Raw genomic sequence first — 19,866 nt, forward strand, 5'->3', positions numbered from 1 at the left:
TTCACTTCAATATAGTTGTTTTTTCTTCTTCTTACTATAAAAACCATAATGGAAAAAAGACATGAATTCGTATTGTATGGAAGGTTTTATTGATTGCTAACTTGCTGTCGCTTACATCAGGTATAGCACTTTAATTCCAATCCAACAAAACTAAAAAGAAGCTGCTGTTAGACACTTGTTTCTGTAAGCTTTTCAGTTGCCAAATACATATTGTTCTGCACAACTCTCATGTTGCCTCCAGCTACAACACTGTTGTGTTGCTCAGCTTACACTGTACGCTTCAGTATAAGCGGAGTGATCTGAAAATTCATCACTTTTACCAGTTACACTTTTTTATGTTATAAACAAAACCCATTTCCTCACTTCTCTGCAATTTTATACACAGTATAAAACAAATCTCAGGGTCTGTGGTAGAAATTATTTGATCCTATACAGAAGACAACATCAAATTTTATGAAATTAAGGAAAATAATTATTCTCTGTGATTAGACTCCCATTCAAGGTTACTCAAACTGACATAGCATTGTGACCCTTCCCAGAAGCATGGATAATCCATCCAGCAGATCAGATCCTCCTCTTTTCCTTCATCTTATGACTGACATGGACAAACCTAATGTCACTGCATATCCTACATGATCAGGCCCATGTGTGTCACAACTGACTATCCAGGCTTACTCAGCACCAGAGAAGTACTTTGATGAAATGTGATAATCTTGATGCACCATAAACAATACTTACATAAAAACATGTGATGATATTCACATTACTGTCAAGAGGAAGAAAAAACTGCTGGGAAGGAAATGAACAAGTCAATCAAATGTTCAAGAATACACTTAAAAAAAAAAAAAAAATCACACTTCAAGCAGGGGCAGCCTATCCTAGGGCCAAAAAGGAAACACATTATCCCAATTAATAGTGCAAAGCCTTTAATGTATAAACGAAATCTTTATTGAGGGCACAAAAAAGAAACGCTCTCGTAACCACTGCCCTAAGATATCAGATTCCTGCAGAAGTCCAGAGAAGAAACACAGGTTCTTAAGGAGACTTTCTGATCTCTCTTCAAAATTATAAAGAGTAAAATAAATGCAGTTTCTAAAGCAAAGTGCCCGTACAGAAAAGATGTGCTAGAACTGTGGCCCATAGCTAGAGCTGTAATTTCTCCTTCCTCATTCCAGACTATCAAAAAAAAAATTAGACACTTCTTAAAAAAACCCAAAAAATGAAACGAAAAAAATCCTCAACAATCCCACTTCTTTTCAAGTTAAGTTCTCCCTGCTCTGGTTTCCTAAAGAGGATTTCACTGTGAGCAACAAAATTCTGTGTTAACACCAATAATTCATTGATTTCTGGAATGAAGCCTCAGTAGCAGTATACAACATGCATAAGCCACAATCTGGAATTTTAACTGTTATTATTAGTTAACATGGAAAGAACGGTAATCAAGATCCAGAAAAATTCAAATTACCACTCAAATAAAAGATGCTTAATCCAACTCGTAAATACCAAATATTCCCCCTCCTATTTTGTGAAATTGCTTCTGATAGTAGCTGTCAACCAAAATTCAGTTATTTATGTAGCATGGACTCCCTTAAAATAACATTGTCAAACATTCAGATTATAAATACAAGACCTCCTATGTATCATAAAAAAGACAAAAAATTGTCATAATATAAACAACACCTAGTTTTACTAGCTTTTTGTAAATTACATTGCAAATAACTCTCTTCTCGAACATAAATCCTAGATTTGAAAGAAGTCAAACTGGTAGAGAATAAAATAATTATTGTGAAGTGCTTGATATCAACGCTTTTTATCAATGAGGCCACAGACTAATTCTCAGCATCTCCTCAGCGTAAAACTTGCCAGTGCAGCTATTAACACTGCTAGCAAATTTGCCAATAATGGACTGGCCAGATGACAATGATTTTCTCCACTGCCCTCTGAAAAGAAAGTACTTTAGAGCAGCACAGACATCACAGATAAGCAGTAGCAAGGAGGTTTACATGTTTACTGCTTGTTAGGTGACTATTTGTAAAGCCAGTGAAAGATTTGTCTCTTCAGAAGTACAAACTATCTTTCAGTAACAGTTTATTTTAAATTCCTTCCTAAGATCATGGGAGGACAGCAACCTATAAAAAAAGGTTTAAATGACTTAAGAGCTTTTCCTCTAGCTGAGTATTAGAAGTTCACTGCACTCTACTGTCATATATGCTTTAGATAGCTGGAAAAAACAAACAGTTCACCTACAAAGAAAGTCAACTGGTCCTGCAAACAAAATGATTTGGCAGCGGTCCTTGCTACAGAAGACCCATTCTGAAATAACTAAGTGAAAATGAATGCTTCCATTTGAACACTTTCCTGGGGAAAGATACACTCTGAAGATCCATTTCCGTCAATAACACAGCACCAGCAATGCTCAATGGCCGTGTTTATAACAAGGTTTATACCATATTATTGTGTTGTTCTGCTTGTTTCTAAATTACTCTGTAACTCTAATTTAGTATAGACTTAGCCTATGCACAATAAACAATATTCATCTAAAATCTGAAAGTGTCCCCAAGGAACTTCCAGAAGATGACTTCTATGCATAAATTTGTGATTAACTTTTGAGGTCAAGCAAGGGTGTTTCAGACAACTTAGCTCATCAAAATATTTTTATAAGAATCTGCTGAGTGTAAGTCTAAAAAAAATAACCACCTGGACACCTATCTTTTTCATGAACCATGCATGCTCCACAAAGTTAAGATTCAACTGGTTTGCTGGAATCGCAACAAAAAAAGACAAAAGGAAAGAGAAATAAAATTTATTATAAAACATGTTGAAATAGCAATGACTTAGCTGACTTCTTGCTCTGCTGTTCTAGGCAGAACAAAATGTGACTGAATGCTCTCAGGAAAGCCAAAACAAAATTACGGAAGTAGTATGTTGCCACACTAAAATCGCTTTCTCTTGATAATTTCTGGTTTCCAGCTGACAGGATGGGTTTCTTCAGTCTAAAGGGGAAAAAAAAAACTCATAAGGATTATTTTAAACTTGAAACTCACCTATAATTAAGGTTTAGTTTAAAATACTACTTATGAAGTATATGTACTCTATTTCATATGTAGCATTATTAATACCTAATCTAATGTAATTAATTTATTCAAATTAAAATTTCTATCATCTCACTGTCTGAAGTACATAGCAATACTTGTTCTGTACTTGTCTTTTTTTTTTTTCAACAAGGAAAATGATCAGGTTGCCAGTGGCATTTCCAAAACAACACTGTGGTTATCAAAGCACATGAACAGGAGTTGCCAGTGGCAGACATACCTACATCAGTATCGGTAGATGTCATGGAGTGTATTTTGCCCAACTTCAAAACAGATAAAAAATTCCTGATTTTTTATATCTAAGACTTACTCCTAGTTTAATTCAGTGCAAAATTCCAACATTTAATAAAAATTCTTACATTCTTTATATTGAAGACATACACTGATAGACTGTACAATCATCTGCTGTCTTCTCCACTGGTAAATTAATTCATATTTTAAAATAACAGTTTGAAAATAAGCTCTTGACTCTAAATTCTAAAAATTGTCAAGGGCAATAACTAATCCAAATCATATAAATAAGTACAGTAAACCTTAAAAGTGCAATCCTTTTGCTGATTCCCATGTTTTTATCAATACAACCCCACGCAGTTTTCCACTGGGTTCAAAACTCAATGTACAGGATCGTATTCAGATTTCTCCAAACTTGAACACAAAGGCCTTTTACAGAAGAGTTCAGAGACCTGACACTTATTTGTACTAAAGCATATAACAATAATTAGGAATGCAGAAATTAGCTACTCTCCTGTTAATGCTAATACAGCGGTCTTTCAAACTTCAACAAAATGGTTTACGTAAGTCTGAACATAAAAAGACATGTCTTCCCTAAAGACATGTGTTATATTTGTCTGAATTTTCCTGATTTTATGAAAACACTTTAAAAAGACACTTTGACATACCGCAGTATCATCTTCTTTGTATACTTTTATGGTTTTATCAGCTTCAGCTGTTAGCAATCTGCTTTCTGACTGGTCAAAAACACAAGCAAATATTCCTGATTCACTGTCCAAAGAACCCGGCTGTACAGCTGCATGTACTCTCTGGAAGTTGTATCCAGTTCTCCAGTCCCAAAGGTGCATAGTGCCATTATCAGCTACAACAAACAAAAAAAAAACAAACTTAGTATTTTGACCAGTTAATTTCTATCTGTTTTCTAAAAACAGCATCATGAACAACTAGTAAATACATCAGGAATACATCACACAACATTCATGTAGAATAGCTCAGTGCACCCTATAGATTTTCCTATTTTCTGCTGTTTTCCTTCCTCAGAATCTCATTCAGATTTTCATCATATAACCCAGAGAGACGATACACTACATCACAGGGCAATTGCAGCAAGTTGCTTTGGAGGCACAGTAAGGACTGGTATTCTGAATATCAAGCTCCCTGCTCAGAAGCTCCACTGAAGTTGAATAAGGAGGCATCATCCTCCCAAAGAGATTAGAACATTAAGGACTCTTACTTAATGCAAAGTACATTTATTGTTTGCAGAGATTTTATTCCAAATCCAGTTTAAACCACTGCCAGTATTGCTGCTACTGGCATCAGCTACAGGGTATTCACAGCAATCTGATCTCTATTCAGAAGGATGCTCTCAAGAAAATTTTTCAGTTACAAAGCCCAATATCCTTCAAAAGCATTATCTAGCCAAAACAGATCTATTAAAAATTAAATTTCTCCACAGATACCAGCTAGACTAGAAATCCAGATGTTTCAAGGGTGTTTCTACAGTAGAAAACTCCAAGGTAAAATCAACTTTTGATTCAGCATCCTCTTCTCTGAAGCTGCTGTAGATAGCGTGAGGATGTAAAGGGGAGAATTGATATTCAAATTTTAATATTTTGGAAGTCACAATTAATATTAGTAAAATGATAATAGGTTTTTTTTATGTGGAGAAGGTGTTTTTTAAGACTCAGCTACTACTAACATAAAAAAGTCTTAAAAGGATGATCTGAAAGTGTCTTCAAATAATAATAATGACATGTAAGTCCATTCCAGTATTTTGTGAAGTTCTTGTTCTTACTAGGGATGAACCATTTGTAAAATACAGCTTTATCCAAATTTTAAAATCAAGGGCCCCTTTTACACATAGTTGGAAACATAACCAGAGTAAGGTGACTATGTAATTAGCTGTGTCCCAACTCCTGCTTAGCACATTTCCATCTTACTCCACATCTGTAGCCTACAGGACCAAGGGCACATTAGACCAAGTGCCTTATTCCCAATCACCTTCAGCATCCTCTATCCAGTCTCACTGCCTCAACATGCAGCTAACTCTAGAGGAGGCACTAATGACCAGCAGATCATAAAAGATGGACTCTGGAGCCCTGCAGCAGCAGCCAGCTGAGAAGAGGAAACCTCTTCCATGCAGTACGTTAGAAGTCCTTCAAATTTATTTTATTTGCATGCAGCTCAGAACATCCAAGGAGATGAATGTGGCCCTACTCACTATTAAATGAAATGATGGCCTGCAGCAGGCTGACAGGCCAAGGTAAAGCAGAGCTCCATGAGCATCCCTGCCTAACGACCTCCAGCCACATGTACATGGGGGAGAGGAGAGGAATGTGTATTTCTCATTTTTACCTCCTGAGACCAGAACACCATCGGAATTTACAGCCAGTGTGTTTATAATAGCATTGTGACCAGAGAGATTCTGAATGAAGTTTCCATCTGGGAATTTCCACTGCTTAATATTATCTGGAGAGCCAGATGCAAATGTGTAACTGAAAGAAAATAAACACAGTATATTAAAGCTCAAAATAGCTGTAGTGAGAGCAAATGTTCATTCTAAATGCTAGTTGCAAAATTACTTAATATTAAAACTGCTTTTCTGACATGTTTACTTCACATGGAATTAAACAATTTTATGAAGTCATGAATTACCTATTCCTACTGTTTTCCTTCCGCTTCATGAACTAAACTTTATAACATCCTATATGCCATAGGATTTAATATGCAAACAAATATTTAAAATGCACATTAAGTTCTCTTCAGTTGTTATTCTGGCAAATTTTCATGTATCAGGGCATCATCAGCAAAAGTAACAGGATAAAAAGGCAACAAGCCGCAAGCACAGGTTAATGCCTAGTCTTCCAAAATTACATAAACAAGGAAATAGCCCTGCAAAAATGTAACTATGAAAGACAATTTCTTCCACTGAGTTACCCCAAAATAAGAATTTCCTTCATTTTAAGATGTGAAAGCAGTTACATGGTTATTTGGGTAGCTTGTAGGAATACTTTCATTTGCCACAATATCCAGAGAATTTGCTGTCTATTTAAAAGATACCACAAATAAAAAAAGTTGAGTATTATGAGAAAATACCACAACATTAAAAAAAATAGAAATACTGAACTACAGGCTGACACTTGCTACCGTTTGACAAGAACACTTCAAGTTTATTTTCAGAAAGGTGTAATTGATGAAGCTGAAACCTGAATTACTTTTTTTTTCAGAATGTAAGCAAAATAGAGGCTTTTTCTATAGCTAACAGGCGATACAATTTTTCAGGCACACACTGGAACGGAGTTTATTCATATCAAAGATTCTGAATTTCTGACAGAAATGACAGAATGTAATTTTAAAATATTAAAGGCGCAGAAGTAATCAAGTTCTATGTGAACTCCTTTTCTCCATTGTTTTAATGGGGATCTAAACAGGCAACTGTTGTGCATCAAAATACAGCTTCTAAATTCAGAGCACTTCCAAGAACATCTGCTTCAAAGCTTCAGTTTTCACATTGAGGTTTTTTTTAAGGCCAGTTAGATTGAAATGTCTCATGCAGTGAAACACATATTCAAAAGAAAGACCACTCTGTTCATCACTGTCTCCTTTAGCATCAATCACATGTGTGCATTGGCACATTACAAAACTACTGTAATTCCTGCTCACAACCAATCAGTTACATATTTATTATTACCCTTACATATCACTGAGTTTAAAGGATTGAATGAAAGGCACACACATAAGTAATTCTGTGGGATATAAGGCATTCTAAGGATTCCTAATGTACACCAATGCCAATACCAGGGAAGCACAATCAGTGCAGTAAAATATATCTGATAATTGATATGTACCTTTTTGCATCATCCTAAGTGCATTAGTTTCTCACATTATTATGCTCTACCATTCTAGATGATCATTCACATTGGCTCTCTTCAATTCTCAAAAAACTGTGAAAGTGTAACAGAACAAAGAAAACTTACTGTCTTGGATGCAGCACTACTGCTCTTACTGATTTCTTGTGATTTGTTAAAGTAACACGAGTTTTTCCTGCCACCAAGTCCCAGAGCCGTATGGTAGTATCATGACTGCCTACAATTAGAAGAAAATAATAAAAAAAAAAAAAGTAAAAATCATCCCCTTGATTTTATTATAATCACTGTGTTGCTAAGGCAGACAGAATGATGTGACAGAGACATAAATACTGTGCTAATGCCATCTCAGACAAAGAAGATGCCAGACTGCAAAAGTATTTTGCAATCAGTTTTAAGAAGTGCCCAGTTTTGCAGGATAACTTTAAGAAATTACACTGCAAAGCTGGATTTTGACATAATGGGAATGAAGATGAACACTTAACCACAGTACTGGACACTCCTTAACTGAAATGGGTAGAACTGAAATATTACAGAAAATGCAAGTCTCAATACATATTATAACACAAATGAAAACATCAGAAAAAAAAGGAAGTGCAGAAAAACATTAAAACAATGTACAGCCCTATTTGCTTAAACATACCATTAATAGTATGCAATAATCATTACATGGCCCATTTTCAACAGAAACTAGTATGAGATTTGAGCAAATTTACCAAGATAACATTATGAACATCACACAATTACTGAACAAACACATTCACCATTAGGTTTTTCAATCATGAAACCACACTTACTATACCTGTAATAATTTGTGGTTCTGCAGCTTGGCACTTCACAGTTGCTACTGCATTTGTGTGTCCTGACAGTGTGTGCACACTGGCTTTTGTCCTTACATCCCAAATCTATGAATTCACAGCAAATATGTCAGAGGTTAGTAACAGGTGCTTATTCAATGTATTTTAGGCACTGTCATTGTTTACATAATTTCCCTGCCACAGTCCTACAGATTAAAAAATGGTATTTAGGTGGTATTTTTCACTTAACCATTTATTACAGAACTGCCTCAGCTAGCAAATTTCAAGGGGAGCAGGAACCTGCCAGTGAACTTCCAGGCATATGGATAATTCAAGTCACCATAATCCCATACCACCTTCTAGATACAAAGCAATCCTACATATACTATGTAGTCTACTTACTAAATTAAGAAATAAAACATTATCCTGAAGTGACATGACATGTCCATGCATTTGGGCTTCAATTTTATCAACAATATAAGACAAAGCTAACACAAATCATCTTAGTATTTCATCTAAATTGATGATAATCTTTGCTAAGTGCTCATTTTTACAAAAGAAGATATTGAAATACACACATCAAGATGTTAAAACACAACAATGCTATACTTACTCGTGCTGTTGAATCTCTGCTGCATGTCACCAGCACATCTATTGTTGGATGCAAGTCTAAGCCATAAACAGCACTTAGATGACCATGGTAATGTCTGATAACCTAGATGAATAAAAACCATGCAAACTAATAATTCAAAGAATATTCTAAATGCTTTGATTTCTGTATTTTCTACTACCAATTCCTTCAATTAAAGAAACTGCAGCTTACCTTATTGTATTCAAGATCCCAGCATTTCACTTGTTTGTCTTCTCCACAGGAAAAGAGGTATGGACTTCTTGCACTTACTATCACCCCGCGTACAGTACTGATGTGTCCCGTCAAAGACAATTTCAATTTGCCACTAGCAAGGTCCCAAATCTGCACCAAAATAGGTATTTTAAGGTAAACAGGAAAAAGCTACACTGTGAATCTGGGTGAACAGCCCAGATTTAACTGATCCTGCTGCAATGTTAGTTAAAAATACAGTCATATAAACACTTGTTCTCCAGATACTACCATGTAATAAATGAAATCTCAAGAAAAGAACTAGTGCTACTCCACAAACCCTTTATGAAAAAGCAATAAAAAAAAAATGTTCTGCACTTCATTATTCTGCAAACAGTAAACAAGAAATTGTTTACAAGGGCTGGAAACATTTGTAAATAAGAAGGACAAAAAAAACCTCACCCCCTGCTAACTTTGTCAGTCATTTCTTCCAACCTCTTACCTTTATGGTTCTGTCAGCAGAGCCAGTAACAAACCACTGATTTCCTGGTTCTACTGCAATACATCTCACCCAGCCCAGATGACCACTGATAACCTTCAGAAAGAGCAAAAAAAAATCTATATCAGAAATAATACAATACCTTTTGATGTAATTTTCCTTCTCCAACACTGAAATTTGCTAGCATTTACCAAGAAAAGTCAAATGTAAAATCAGATCTGGAGACAGCTTGATTTCTACTTCAGTTAAGGAGAAAACTAGAAATTTACATACACCAGACTTGGGGAAGCTGCAATTCAGAAAGACCCCATTCATATAACAAACATTTTCACATCCTTTGAGAGTCCATAACACTTCCAACACTTGAAGCTTTGCAGAGAAAGACTGTATTTGAGCAGATTCCTTATGCTGCTGTATAGTCCTTATACAAAGAACAATTATAAAAACATTGGCTATTAAATCACATTTCTATATAATAATCTCTTAAAGCACACCATCATCTTCTTTTCCCCAAAACAGGGGTAATCTGAGAGTAGGACACTTTGCAATAATAAAATAATGGAGACTGATCTCACAAGAAATACTCTGCCAACACATGCTTTGCTTTCGGCAACCTGTTTCTCTAAATTCTCCAAAGTCATTCAGCTAAAATCACACCCCATAACTGGTTTCACTGAATGTCATGTTCCATGTACTGTCATACAGCTCAGTTCAAAAGATTTAAAACACAACAAAGCTTCTTAGGCAGAAATACAGCAAACCTTCCACCAAATTTATCATAACACAGCTACGAGAGTGAAAAGGATGTTCAAAGAGAGACTGTGTGTATACACAACTTAGTTGTGATCACTTTTCAATCACATTTTCAAATCATATTTGATTATATTTTTGTGAATGAGAACAAAAATATTTATTTGAGGTCTTACACAGAGTATGTTTGCTTTTATATGCACATTCATGTCATATAATTTCTAACTTACTCTATACAGTTTCCAAGGTGGATGCCACTGAGGTTTGGGCATGGTTGGAGCCTTCTTTGGCATCAACGCAGAATTTTTGTTTCCACCAGCTTCCACCATAGCCTGTAAGTTAAAAGAAAGGTTACTCTTCTGGTTTGTATCTTATCTCTTTGTCCAAAGCCTAAAACCTTGTCATTCTGCCTTCTCAATACTGATTAAATTTAGTCAGTCAGGACATCTCTACACAACACACACGCAGATCCAGAAGCAATCTGGTCAACACCATGTCCTGTTTTCATCAGATGTGCAACAGACTCACCACAGACATCCCAGGAGGTTGGGAACGCTCAGATATTCCAGCATGCCTGTAAATGTCACCCACACCAGCAGCTGTCCGGTTTGCATCCAGCCTAGGGGGAGGGAAAATGGTTCATGAGTTGCAATCGACTTTCTCCTGCTAAGTGATGAGGCATCACAGGGCTGCACCCAGCTGAGTGTTGTACACCTCTCAGGATAGAGAGTCCACAACCTCTCTTGGCACCCTGTCCAGGGCCTGACCACCCCAAGGTACAGATACCACAAAGCTTCACATTTTTTTCTTCCAACTAAACAAAATTTCCCTTGTCCCACTTCTACCCGCTCCCTCTTGTGACAATACAAAAAAACAATGCCTGTCCACACTAAAAGCAGTTTCTTTAAGAATATTGTAATTACTCCAAGTAGCTCTTATCCCAGCTTCTGTGATTTGCCTTGCAGTTCCCACAGAAAACAGTGTCAGCAGTACCTGGACTGGGAAGCAGGAAGTGCTACAGCTAAGGACTGTGCTGCAGATTCACTTGGCATCCTCTGGACCTTAGTATCTGCTGTCAAAGCCACACCTTGGAAAAAAAAAAAAAAAACACATAAGAAACAAAGACAACTCCTTTAAACGGGATCTCAGAAGTGTATTATACAAACATATATACACTTATACCTGCAAACAAGGGCCTGACACACCTGCAATATAAACTTTCATCCTTTAATAACATTTTCACATCCAATTCAAATCTACTGAATTCTTTATTTTGGCACAAATCCTTTCCATCTTGATCTACTACATTTGTGAGTATAAAATTTCTGGAGTATAAAACAGTATGTCAGTGGAAACAAAAAAAAAAGTCTAATTAGGAGTAGCATCCATCTTTAAATCCAGCTTTAACTGCTATGAAAATCCAAACATCACAGAAATAAACACAATCTTATGAAGCATTTGCTAACATAGGCTCTTTAGTACAACCTATAATCCATCCCTATGCAGCTTTTGGTATCACACAGCAGCGCCAGAACCACAATAGGTTTAGTCCTACTGAAGTGAGAATTTCAGGCTACATCTCCAGATTTTTAACCTTATCTCAAGAACAGCAGATATTGTCTAAAAAAAATAAAAACACTTTGTAAAGTATAGTTTTGGTGCAGACTGGTGAATTTAACTCATTGCTTTATTTATTTTCCTAACCAAACTTCTGCCAGTTGACAACAAACTCACATTTGAGCAAAATATTCGGGCTAAAGCAAGAAACAGCAAAGAAAGAAATCTGATTTTCAACCCTGATATAAATGATTCTATTAAAAGAACACTAAACTTAAGGAAGCCACTGTGAGCAATTCTTGTCCCCACAGTTAGAAGCAACTATGCCTGTTTTTTCAATGGTTGAGGGTGCACTGAACACTCACATCTGTTACGTTATAAATAAAGACAACAGATTTTCCACTATACTCATAATGAACTTAAGCACAATAAACAATCAACAGCTAAAACTAAGCTCGTCCAAGAACACAGCAGGATCCATCAGTAACAATGGCAATGAGCAATGGCCAGTGTAACAACACAGAAACAACCCTTACAAGCACAGGCAAAATCACATGACACTAAAATTATTACACCCTCAAGTCTCTTCCCCAGAGCAAGGTGGTGAAACCTGTACTTTTCTGCTCAGGTGATGAAAAGTAGGCAACATTCCCCTACTATTAAGTATGGATTCACATCAAGAGAAAGCGTGCTCCTGCTAGGATGAAGGATATCTTGTTCATACAGAAACTCAAAAAATCCATAAAACACTTGCAAAACTTTACTTACCAGGCCCAGACGGGTATGGGTGTGTACCAGTTACCATATACTCAACTTCTTGTCCTACAGAGCAAGAGAATGTTATATTAATAATTACATTTTATACTGCACTGCAAACAATGCACTCAAACAGCAAATAGAGGAAAAGACAGCAGATCATACACAGCAAAAGAAACTGGTAACCACCTCCAATGTACTTAGATATTTCTCATTTTCATTAATTTAATTTGTTCTGGTTATCTCCATTTTAGAAAACTCAACTGTAAAAAAATAATTAATTTGAACGGTGAAGCTACCTGTTATCAAGAGGACTCAAGAAAAATTTTTCATACTGCCTCCGAAGCAGATACCATTTATTCAAAGAGCACGAGTGTCTGAAATGTAAGCTAGTTAGTTGGTTGTCTGTGCTGTCAGAACTGAAAAAGGTACTTTTCTTCTTAAAGGATTTTTCATTCTCTCAACACGTTTCACTTGCATAATACTTCCACATAAAGCACCTTGGGCAGAATCTCAATATCAACTGAATATCAACTACCTCAACCAAAATGAGGCAGCATTTTTAGTAGAGAAATTTTCATACGGGATCTACCTAATACATACACATTTTATATATCACAAAACATATATTGAAAAAAACTCTACCGATTTGAAATAAAGCATTTTCTGGTTTAAAAATTGCACAGCTAAAAGACTGTAAATATACTATGAAATAAAATAACCACCCCAAACAAAAAACAACACACAAAAATGCCAAAACAAAGAAAAGTCAACCAAAGAGCATGTCCTTAACCATCATGAACTTGCAAACATAAGAAATACATTGCTCAACTCTAACACCTAAGCACACCACACACTAACATTACCAAAAATTACTCTTTTTACCAATTAATCACTATAAAAATCCACAGCACGTAATAACTCCTTTGTTAAATGCAGCTTTCCACTTTTTCTGAATCACTTACCACCTGTGGACCCTAGCAAAAAAATACCAATCAAAAAAGGTTTTTATTTGATTTCTGCATTTATCTCCAGTGGATTAACACTGGACTGCATTCTGCACATTTTACGTCAGTGAGACTGTTACAAAAGAAAGGACAAATATAGCACTAAGGGCAAACTAACCTTGATTTCCAGAATACTGTTTGTGTCCATATGGATCCCCAGTGTTGGGGCCTCCTTTCTCCCTCAGGTTCTCTTTGAGCGTGGGCATGTGTAGCACTGAGCCGTACTCCGTGCGCAGCTTGACTGCCATCTTCACCTTGTGACTGTGGCAAGAGTAAAGCAAAATCCTCATTGAACCCCACTTTCTGAACTGTTACCAAGTTCTGAAATATTTTAGAGAGGATGTCATAAAACTTACTTTACAACTCTAATATTTCTCTTCCCTCAAAACTACACTGTTGACAGTACAGAAACATCTGAATTTCTGACTTGGGTGGAGCAATCATTGACAGAGTTTAAAACTTCACTGAGTGCAGCAGCACTTACCTTTCTTCATCCAATGGGATAGGCTTGGCATTATCAGCTACAAACATGTCATGGGTTCTCTTCAAAGACCTGAACACAAGTGTGTGCACAGAATGCTTTTGGACTTCCTAAAATAAAGAAAAAAGCATTTAAAGAAGTTTGAACATATTTAAATCAAAAACTGAACACTGAAACATAAACTGAACTGAGTAGCAATTTCTCAGTTCTGTTATATGACATGCAACCTTTCACTTCATAGAAGACACTAATCTTCTTGGAAACTAAAAAAGTTATTATGTCAGTTGTTTTACTTCGGTGTTTATTCAAAACTGTATTCTATTCCTTGAAAACTTACAAGACTTTGAAAAGCAAGCCAAAAACTTTAATCAAACTTTCTGCACTGGTTTTTACATGACAAATCCATGAGTATAATAGCTTTTATCCCATATCCTCCCCAGTTCTGTTTTTATACATAAGCAATATAGAAGCCAATTCAGAAAAAAAAAAAAACCAGCCTGTAAATTTTCCCTCACTACCACTGTAAAAAGAATGTGGGCAATAATGAATTTCTATGTACAGTACCACTTCATGTTAACATGGCTAATTACCACCCAACAACAGCAGCTGTTGACACCATAAACAGAGGAGTAGGTACCATCGTGTCTCCCCAACAGAGAAGAAACTTCTGCAAGTAATTTTTAACAGATGCTTTTTGTAAAAAAAACAGCTCACAGTGTTGCATCAGGCAGCAGTCCTTGCACCTTCTTCTACAACCATGACAGCCCCACATGCCTTCAGAAGTGCATGATATTCACCCCACAGTAAAGATTCTACAACCTATAAAACCAGTGGCCTTCTCCACAGGTGTGCTCCCAAGGCCTCACAAAAAAAGTTGAGGTTTCCCTGATGGGCTAACAGAGTCAGCAGTAAGTCTCTGGTGGTTAAACACCACAGCATCACTCCCCCACGATCACAGAACAGAATGTGCTGAGCTGGAAGTAGCTTACAGGGATCATTGAGTCCAACTCCTGGCCCTGCACAAGACACCCCAAGAGACACACCCTCTGTGCCCAAGAGCACTGTCCAAATGCTCACTGAACTCTGTCAGCCTTGCGGCTGTGACCACTTCCCTGGGAGCCTGTTCAAGCACCCCACCACCCTGTGGGTGAAGAACCTTTTCCTGATATCCAACCTAAACTGCCCTGACACAACTTCAGGCCATTCTCTTGGATCCTGTCACTGGTCACCACAGAGATCGGATCAGAGCCTGCTCCTCTGCTTTCCCCTCAAGAGGAACCTGTAAACTGAAATAAGGTTTCCCTTCACCCTCTTCTCCAGGCTGAATATGGCAAATGACCGCATCCATTCCTCACTCCGACCATTCATTTACACCATTCATCTCCATATGCTTGATACCTTTTTCTGGTGTTGTGGTACCCAAAACAAAACCCAGCACTCGAGGTGAGGCCGCCCCAAAGCAGAGCAGAGCGGGACAATTCCCTTTCTTGACGAGCTGGCGATGCGGTGCCCGATGGCCCCCAGCACCGGCATTCGGCACAAGTCTGGCAAAGCAAACCCGCTGCCCGCTGCTCACTCCCTCCCCAGACACGCACACTCCGATGACCGGCACCTGCTGCGTTCTGCGGGCACCTCGCTGTCCCCGGGCCGAACCGGGCGGGGACTGCGATGGAGGGGCCGCCACGGGCCATCCCTCACAGCGGCCTTTCCCACCCGGGGGCAGCGAAGGTGGCGGGTGCGGGGCGGCGCTTCTCCCGCCCGGCCCCAACCCGCTCCCGCTCCCGCTCCCTGGTCTCGCCCAGAGCGTCTGAAGGACGCGACAGAGCGAACGCGCGGGGCCGCTCCCCCATCCCTCACCTCCGCCATGGCGCCGCCGAACTCCCCCCGCCGCGGCCGCTATGGAGCCACTTCCGGCGCCTTCCCGCGCCGGACCGGAAGTGATGCAAAAGAGGAACTGGACGGAGCCCCTCAAGCGGAGGGGCGGGGCTTATGGCAACCCTTCCGCTCCATGCACGGGGAGTCGCGGGTTCGAGCCCCGCTGGAGCTGCCGAAGCAGCCGGTGCGAGTCACTTCATCAATGTGTACAAATATATAAAGGGGTGGTGACAAGAGAATGGAGCCAGGCTCTGTCGGTGGTGCCAGGCAACAGGACAAGAGGCAGTGGGCAGCACCTGATGCAGAGGGATTTCCACCTGAACATGGGGAAGAACTTCTTTACTGTGCAGATGATGGTGCAGCGGCACAAAGAGGTTGCGGAGTCTCCATCACTGGAGATAATCGCAGCCCTGTGCCGCATGCTCTGCGATGGCCCTGCGTGATCCGGCAGGTGCGACCCGGTGACCGCGCTCCCTGCGGTCCCTCCAGCCTGAGCCATCCCGCGGCCATGCCCTGGGGGCGCTGTCCCCGGCGGCGGGCGCGGCGCGCTCAGCGGCCGGCAGAGGGCGGTGTGGCGCTGCGGGAGAGGCGCCGGCGCTGCCGCCTCAGGATGAGGCACTGAGCCTGAGCTGGGCAGTCCCGCTGCTTTGGGTCTGAAACTATCGGAGCTGGCAAACGTTTAGGGCCGTGGAGCTACAGGTTTCGTGTATTGCCTTCCCCGTGAGTCCTCAGGGGTAAAGCCATACAGTGTTGAACCGCGGTGATATTGGATGTTAGCCATTATAGCTGATCTTTTGGGAAGAGTGTCTTAAGTTTGGCTCCACAGGACCTCATTCCGATGGAGAGTGAAACGTGAACGAGCCGGCGACCCCTGTACTTCATGGCAAAGTGTTGGTTGTGAAAGGGCAGAGGCTGTAATTCTCTTCCAAACGTACCCTGATACTCCACCAGATATTTCACTTCCATTCGTGAGCAGAATAACCAAATGCATTTGTGCAAATTTCAAATAGGCACCTACTTTCTCCACATATACTCACCCGCTCTTAATTCCAGGAAGTCTTGTTCTCCTGAACAGTAGCTGGGATTTGGCAAGCTCATCTTTTGCAGCCACTCCATCATGATGCTCTTCTTTACTACCAAACCAGCCACTCACTCTGTCTGCTTGCCTGCACGCCTGAGCTGTGAACAGTTTACAAAACAATCTGAGCTAGAAGTAATTCAGTGCAACGTAGTTGGTTCAAACCTGCTGCCTGTACTAGCTACAGGACAGCGTTAGCCTGGGATTATTTCTGGCACACACCTTGCCTGCTTGACATAAATATTGTGTCTTTTCTGCAGTTGGTGGCTCACTTCTGGTAGCTGTGCTGCTGGTTTGTATTTAGTAATTTAGGGTGCAGTGATGGAAACGTGCTTGAAGTGGCTTTGAGCCCCAGCTCCCGTTCTAGGTAGAGGTGGGGAAGAGACGCCAATTACATTGTGTCAGTAGCGGTGGGGAACTACTGCCAGCTCAGCTTCAAGCCAAGGCAGCCAGGTTTCAGGTTTAACAAGTCGGCCTATTTTGGTAGTCCCTCTGATGTGGCTGGCAATCCCCGTTGGATTTCAGAGCTTGCTATAAACACCAGCACAGCATCTCGCAGAGAGGGAGCTTTGTCTGTCCTTGCTTAAAGTGCAACCTAGAGTATAAACTCCAAAGGGCAGTGTGTCAAAATGGGACAAGTCTCTTACATCCTCTTGGGCTGATGAGGTTAGACTGAAGATACACAACATTTGAAAGGAAACTTGGGGAGAGCTAGGAATTTCAAACAGGTTTATCTTTTTTTTTAAAGTTGCACGCAGAGTAGCATGTGCCTGCTTGATCACTCAGTTGACTGGTGGATTTGATGTGTGGAAGTGGTTTAAAGGGTAGTCTCTGGCTGTTTATAGAGTTGTTTCCTTCCTATTTGCTGTTGAAAGAAATCAGATTTATTTCCACTGCCTTTAAAGGGAAATAAAATTTGAAATATGCACTCTGGTAGCAAAATAAAAAAAAATATATTTAGCAAGAAAACTTGTCCGCACTTGTTATTACTATTAATACAAGTATTCACATGGCCCTGGAGTTGCTGTAGTTTTTCTGATTTTTTTTACACATAAATATTCCCCTCAGAAATTTATAATCTGAATTTGTTTCCTATTATCCTTGTAATGCTTTAGAAACTCAGAGGACAAATTATTCTTTTCAGAGTTTTCAGAATCCAGTTAGAGGACAATTTTTTTTTTTTTTCCCTAGAAGGTTTAGTCTAGGGTGAAATTTAGTCCTGGAACATCAATAAATCATGTCAGTAATACTAATAAGAATATGCACCTCATTAATTTTCTTTGTTGCATATGACTTCTTGATGTGTGCTTGCATGTCAGCTACAGCTGCAATTCTGGAAATAGCTAACAATGTATTTTTTATAAGTACTATTTCATAGAAGGTGACTAGCAAATTGGATGAACTTTTAGTGTTATATTAAAGCCAAAGTGAATAGCCCAGTCATTAATGTTGCTCCCAGAACATGGAGATAGCATTCATTATCATTTACAAGAAATCTTTGAAGTAATATTTGCTACCAATAAAAGCAAATAAGAAGGATGTTCATCTCAGCAGGGGTGAACTTTAAGTTTTCATAGGATGACACTATTACAACACAACTGTTTTAAAAGGACATTTCTAAATCAACAGCTATTTTTAAATTGAAACACTATAGCTCAATGTAAGCCAAGAAGGTTCTGTTCCCTAAGACCTCTTTTGGGGATCCATCCAGCTCTGAAGAGCCATGATCTGGTGATCACGACTCGCCTGGGTCGGGGGGTTTGTGTAAAGAGGGTTGCATCACTGGCCAGCACTACAAACACCAGGGCAGCGAGCAAACAGTCGTTCCTCAAAACACACACGCGCCTCTGCCAGTAAGTGCTTTTTTAGTAAAAAATACTGTACACAGGGATGTCCTGGAACACCAACAGGTACATGGAGTATTACTGCAGTTTCTAGCAGACATGCTGTGGTATCACCACCACATTAGCTCTGGGAACACCTTCTCATTAACCACATGAGTTGGAGGACGGAGTATGAAGGAAGAGAGGTTGTTTCTGTTTTGAAGAGAGTGCTTCTTTGATACCATTTTTAGAAGAAATGTAAGCTATAGTTTTGGTTCTTCATAAGGCTTTATTCAATCCTCATAAAGTGTCAGCCTGACTGTAATGGTTGCAAGCATGAGAGTAAAATCACTTCTCATAACCAAGATGCTAATGGAGTTTAACTTCTGCTGCCAAAATGCTTTCCTGTATGTGTGTATGTTTGCCAGGATAGCCTCCTCTGTATGCCAGTCCAATTTTGGACTGTTTTTGTTGATAAAAGTCTCCAGGCACAACCTCTGCAATGCAGACAAGGCCCTTGCTTACCAGATGGACAGTCACACGATCCCTGCCCTGAGGCATCTGGTCATTTGGCACGTAGCTGCCAGCCTGCTGGGGTGTGACATACACGTGTTGCTCATGGAGAATCCTCATGGAGACACCACCACCCAAGTCTCCTAGGGAAGCCAATGAAAGGTACTGAAGCTGGGAGGGGCAAAGGCTGAGTTTCAAAGGGGAAATCCCATCTGAAGGCAGAATAAGCCTGGGGATTTCCCATGATGGGGCTCTGCAGTTGGCTTGGTGGCTCCTGCACCAACCCTTGTCATCCAGTCTCTGACAGCCTCCGCACAGACACAACCAGGGCTCTCCATCAGGAGCTAAAGAGAGTTTAATGCCTGAAGGAGAACACCATAAATTACTGCAGAGCATGCTGGTAGTTTAAAAACAGATTTTGCACAAACATCACTTGATGTTATTAATATTTAATTAAGATTTGTGTGAACTGAGCTGGGATAATTTGAGTTTCTAGCTCAGGAATAGTGAGACCTAGTTTTAGTTCCACTGTACCACAGGCTGCTCATAAGCCCTGGGCAAAGGCTCAAGGACTATATCCTTTCCATATGTAAGATGAGGGTGGCTGAACTTCCCTCAGAGGTACATGGAGGGAAAACTGTATTAAAAGTTAGGATATTCCCAATATCAATGATAACATCTTTGCTAGCATCCATAAGTGGAAATAACTTGTTAATGATGT

At 39.4% G+C, this 19,866-nt stretch overlaps 1 protein-coding gene across 1 annotated transcript; it reads right to left on the bottom strand.

Annotated features, from left to right (window-relative positions):
* Positions 1–2,787: 2,787 nt before the first annotated feature.
* On the bottom strand, positions 2,788–15,781 carry PLRG1 (pleiotropic regulator 1). Its single transcript, XM_053941068.1, has 15 exons — positions 15,714–15,781; positions 13,860–13,966; positions 13,494–13,636; positions 12,381–12,434; positions 11,049–11,142; positions 10,584–10,674; positions 10,286–10,387; positions 9,309–9,401; positions 8,810–8,959; positions 8,600–8,701; positions 7,992–8,094; positions 7,301–7,409; positions 5,679–5,818; positions 3,992–4,185; positions 2,788–2,993 (listed from the first exon to the last, which is right to left on the bottom strand). The coding sequence occupies exons 1-15, from the start codon at positions 15,720–15,722 to the stop codon at positions 2,934–2,936; spliced, it is 1,551 nt and encodes a 516-aa protein (XP_053797043.1). The 5' UTR covers positions 15,723–15,781; the 3' UTR covers positions 2,788–2,933.
* Positions 15,782–19,866: the final 4,085 nt, after the last annotated feature.

The sequence above is a fragment of the Vidua chalybeata genome, chromosome 4 (genome assembly GCF_026979565.1).
Source record: "Vidua chalybeata isolate OUT-0048 chromosome 4, bVidCha1 merged haplotype, whole genome shotgun sequence".
Classification (NCBI taxonomy): Eukaryota; Metazoa; Chordata; class Aves; order Passeriformes; family Viduidae; genus Vidua; species Vidua chalybeata.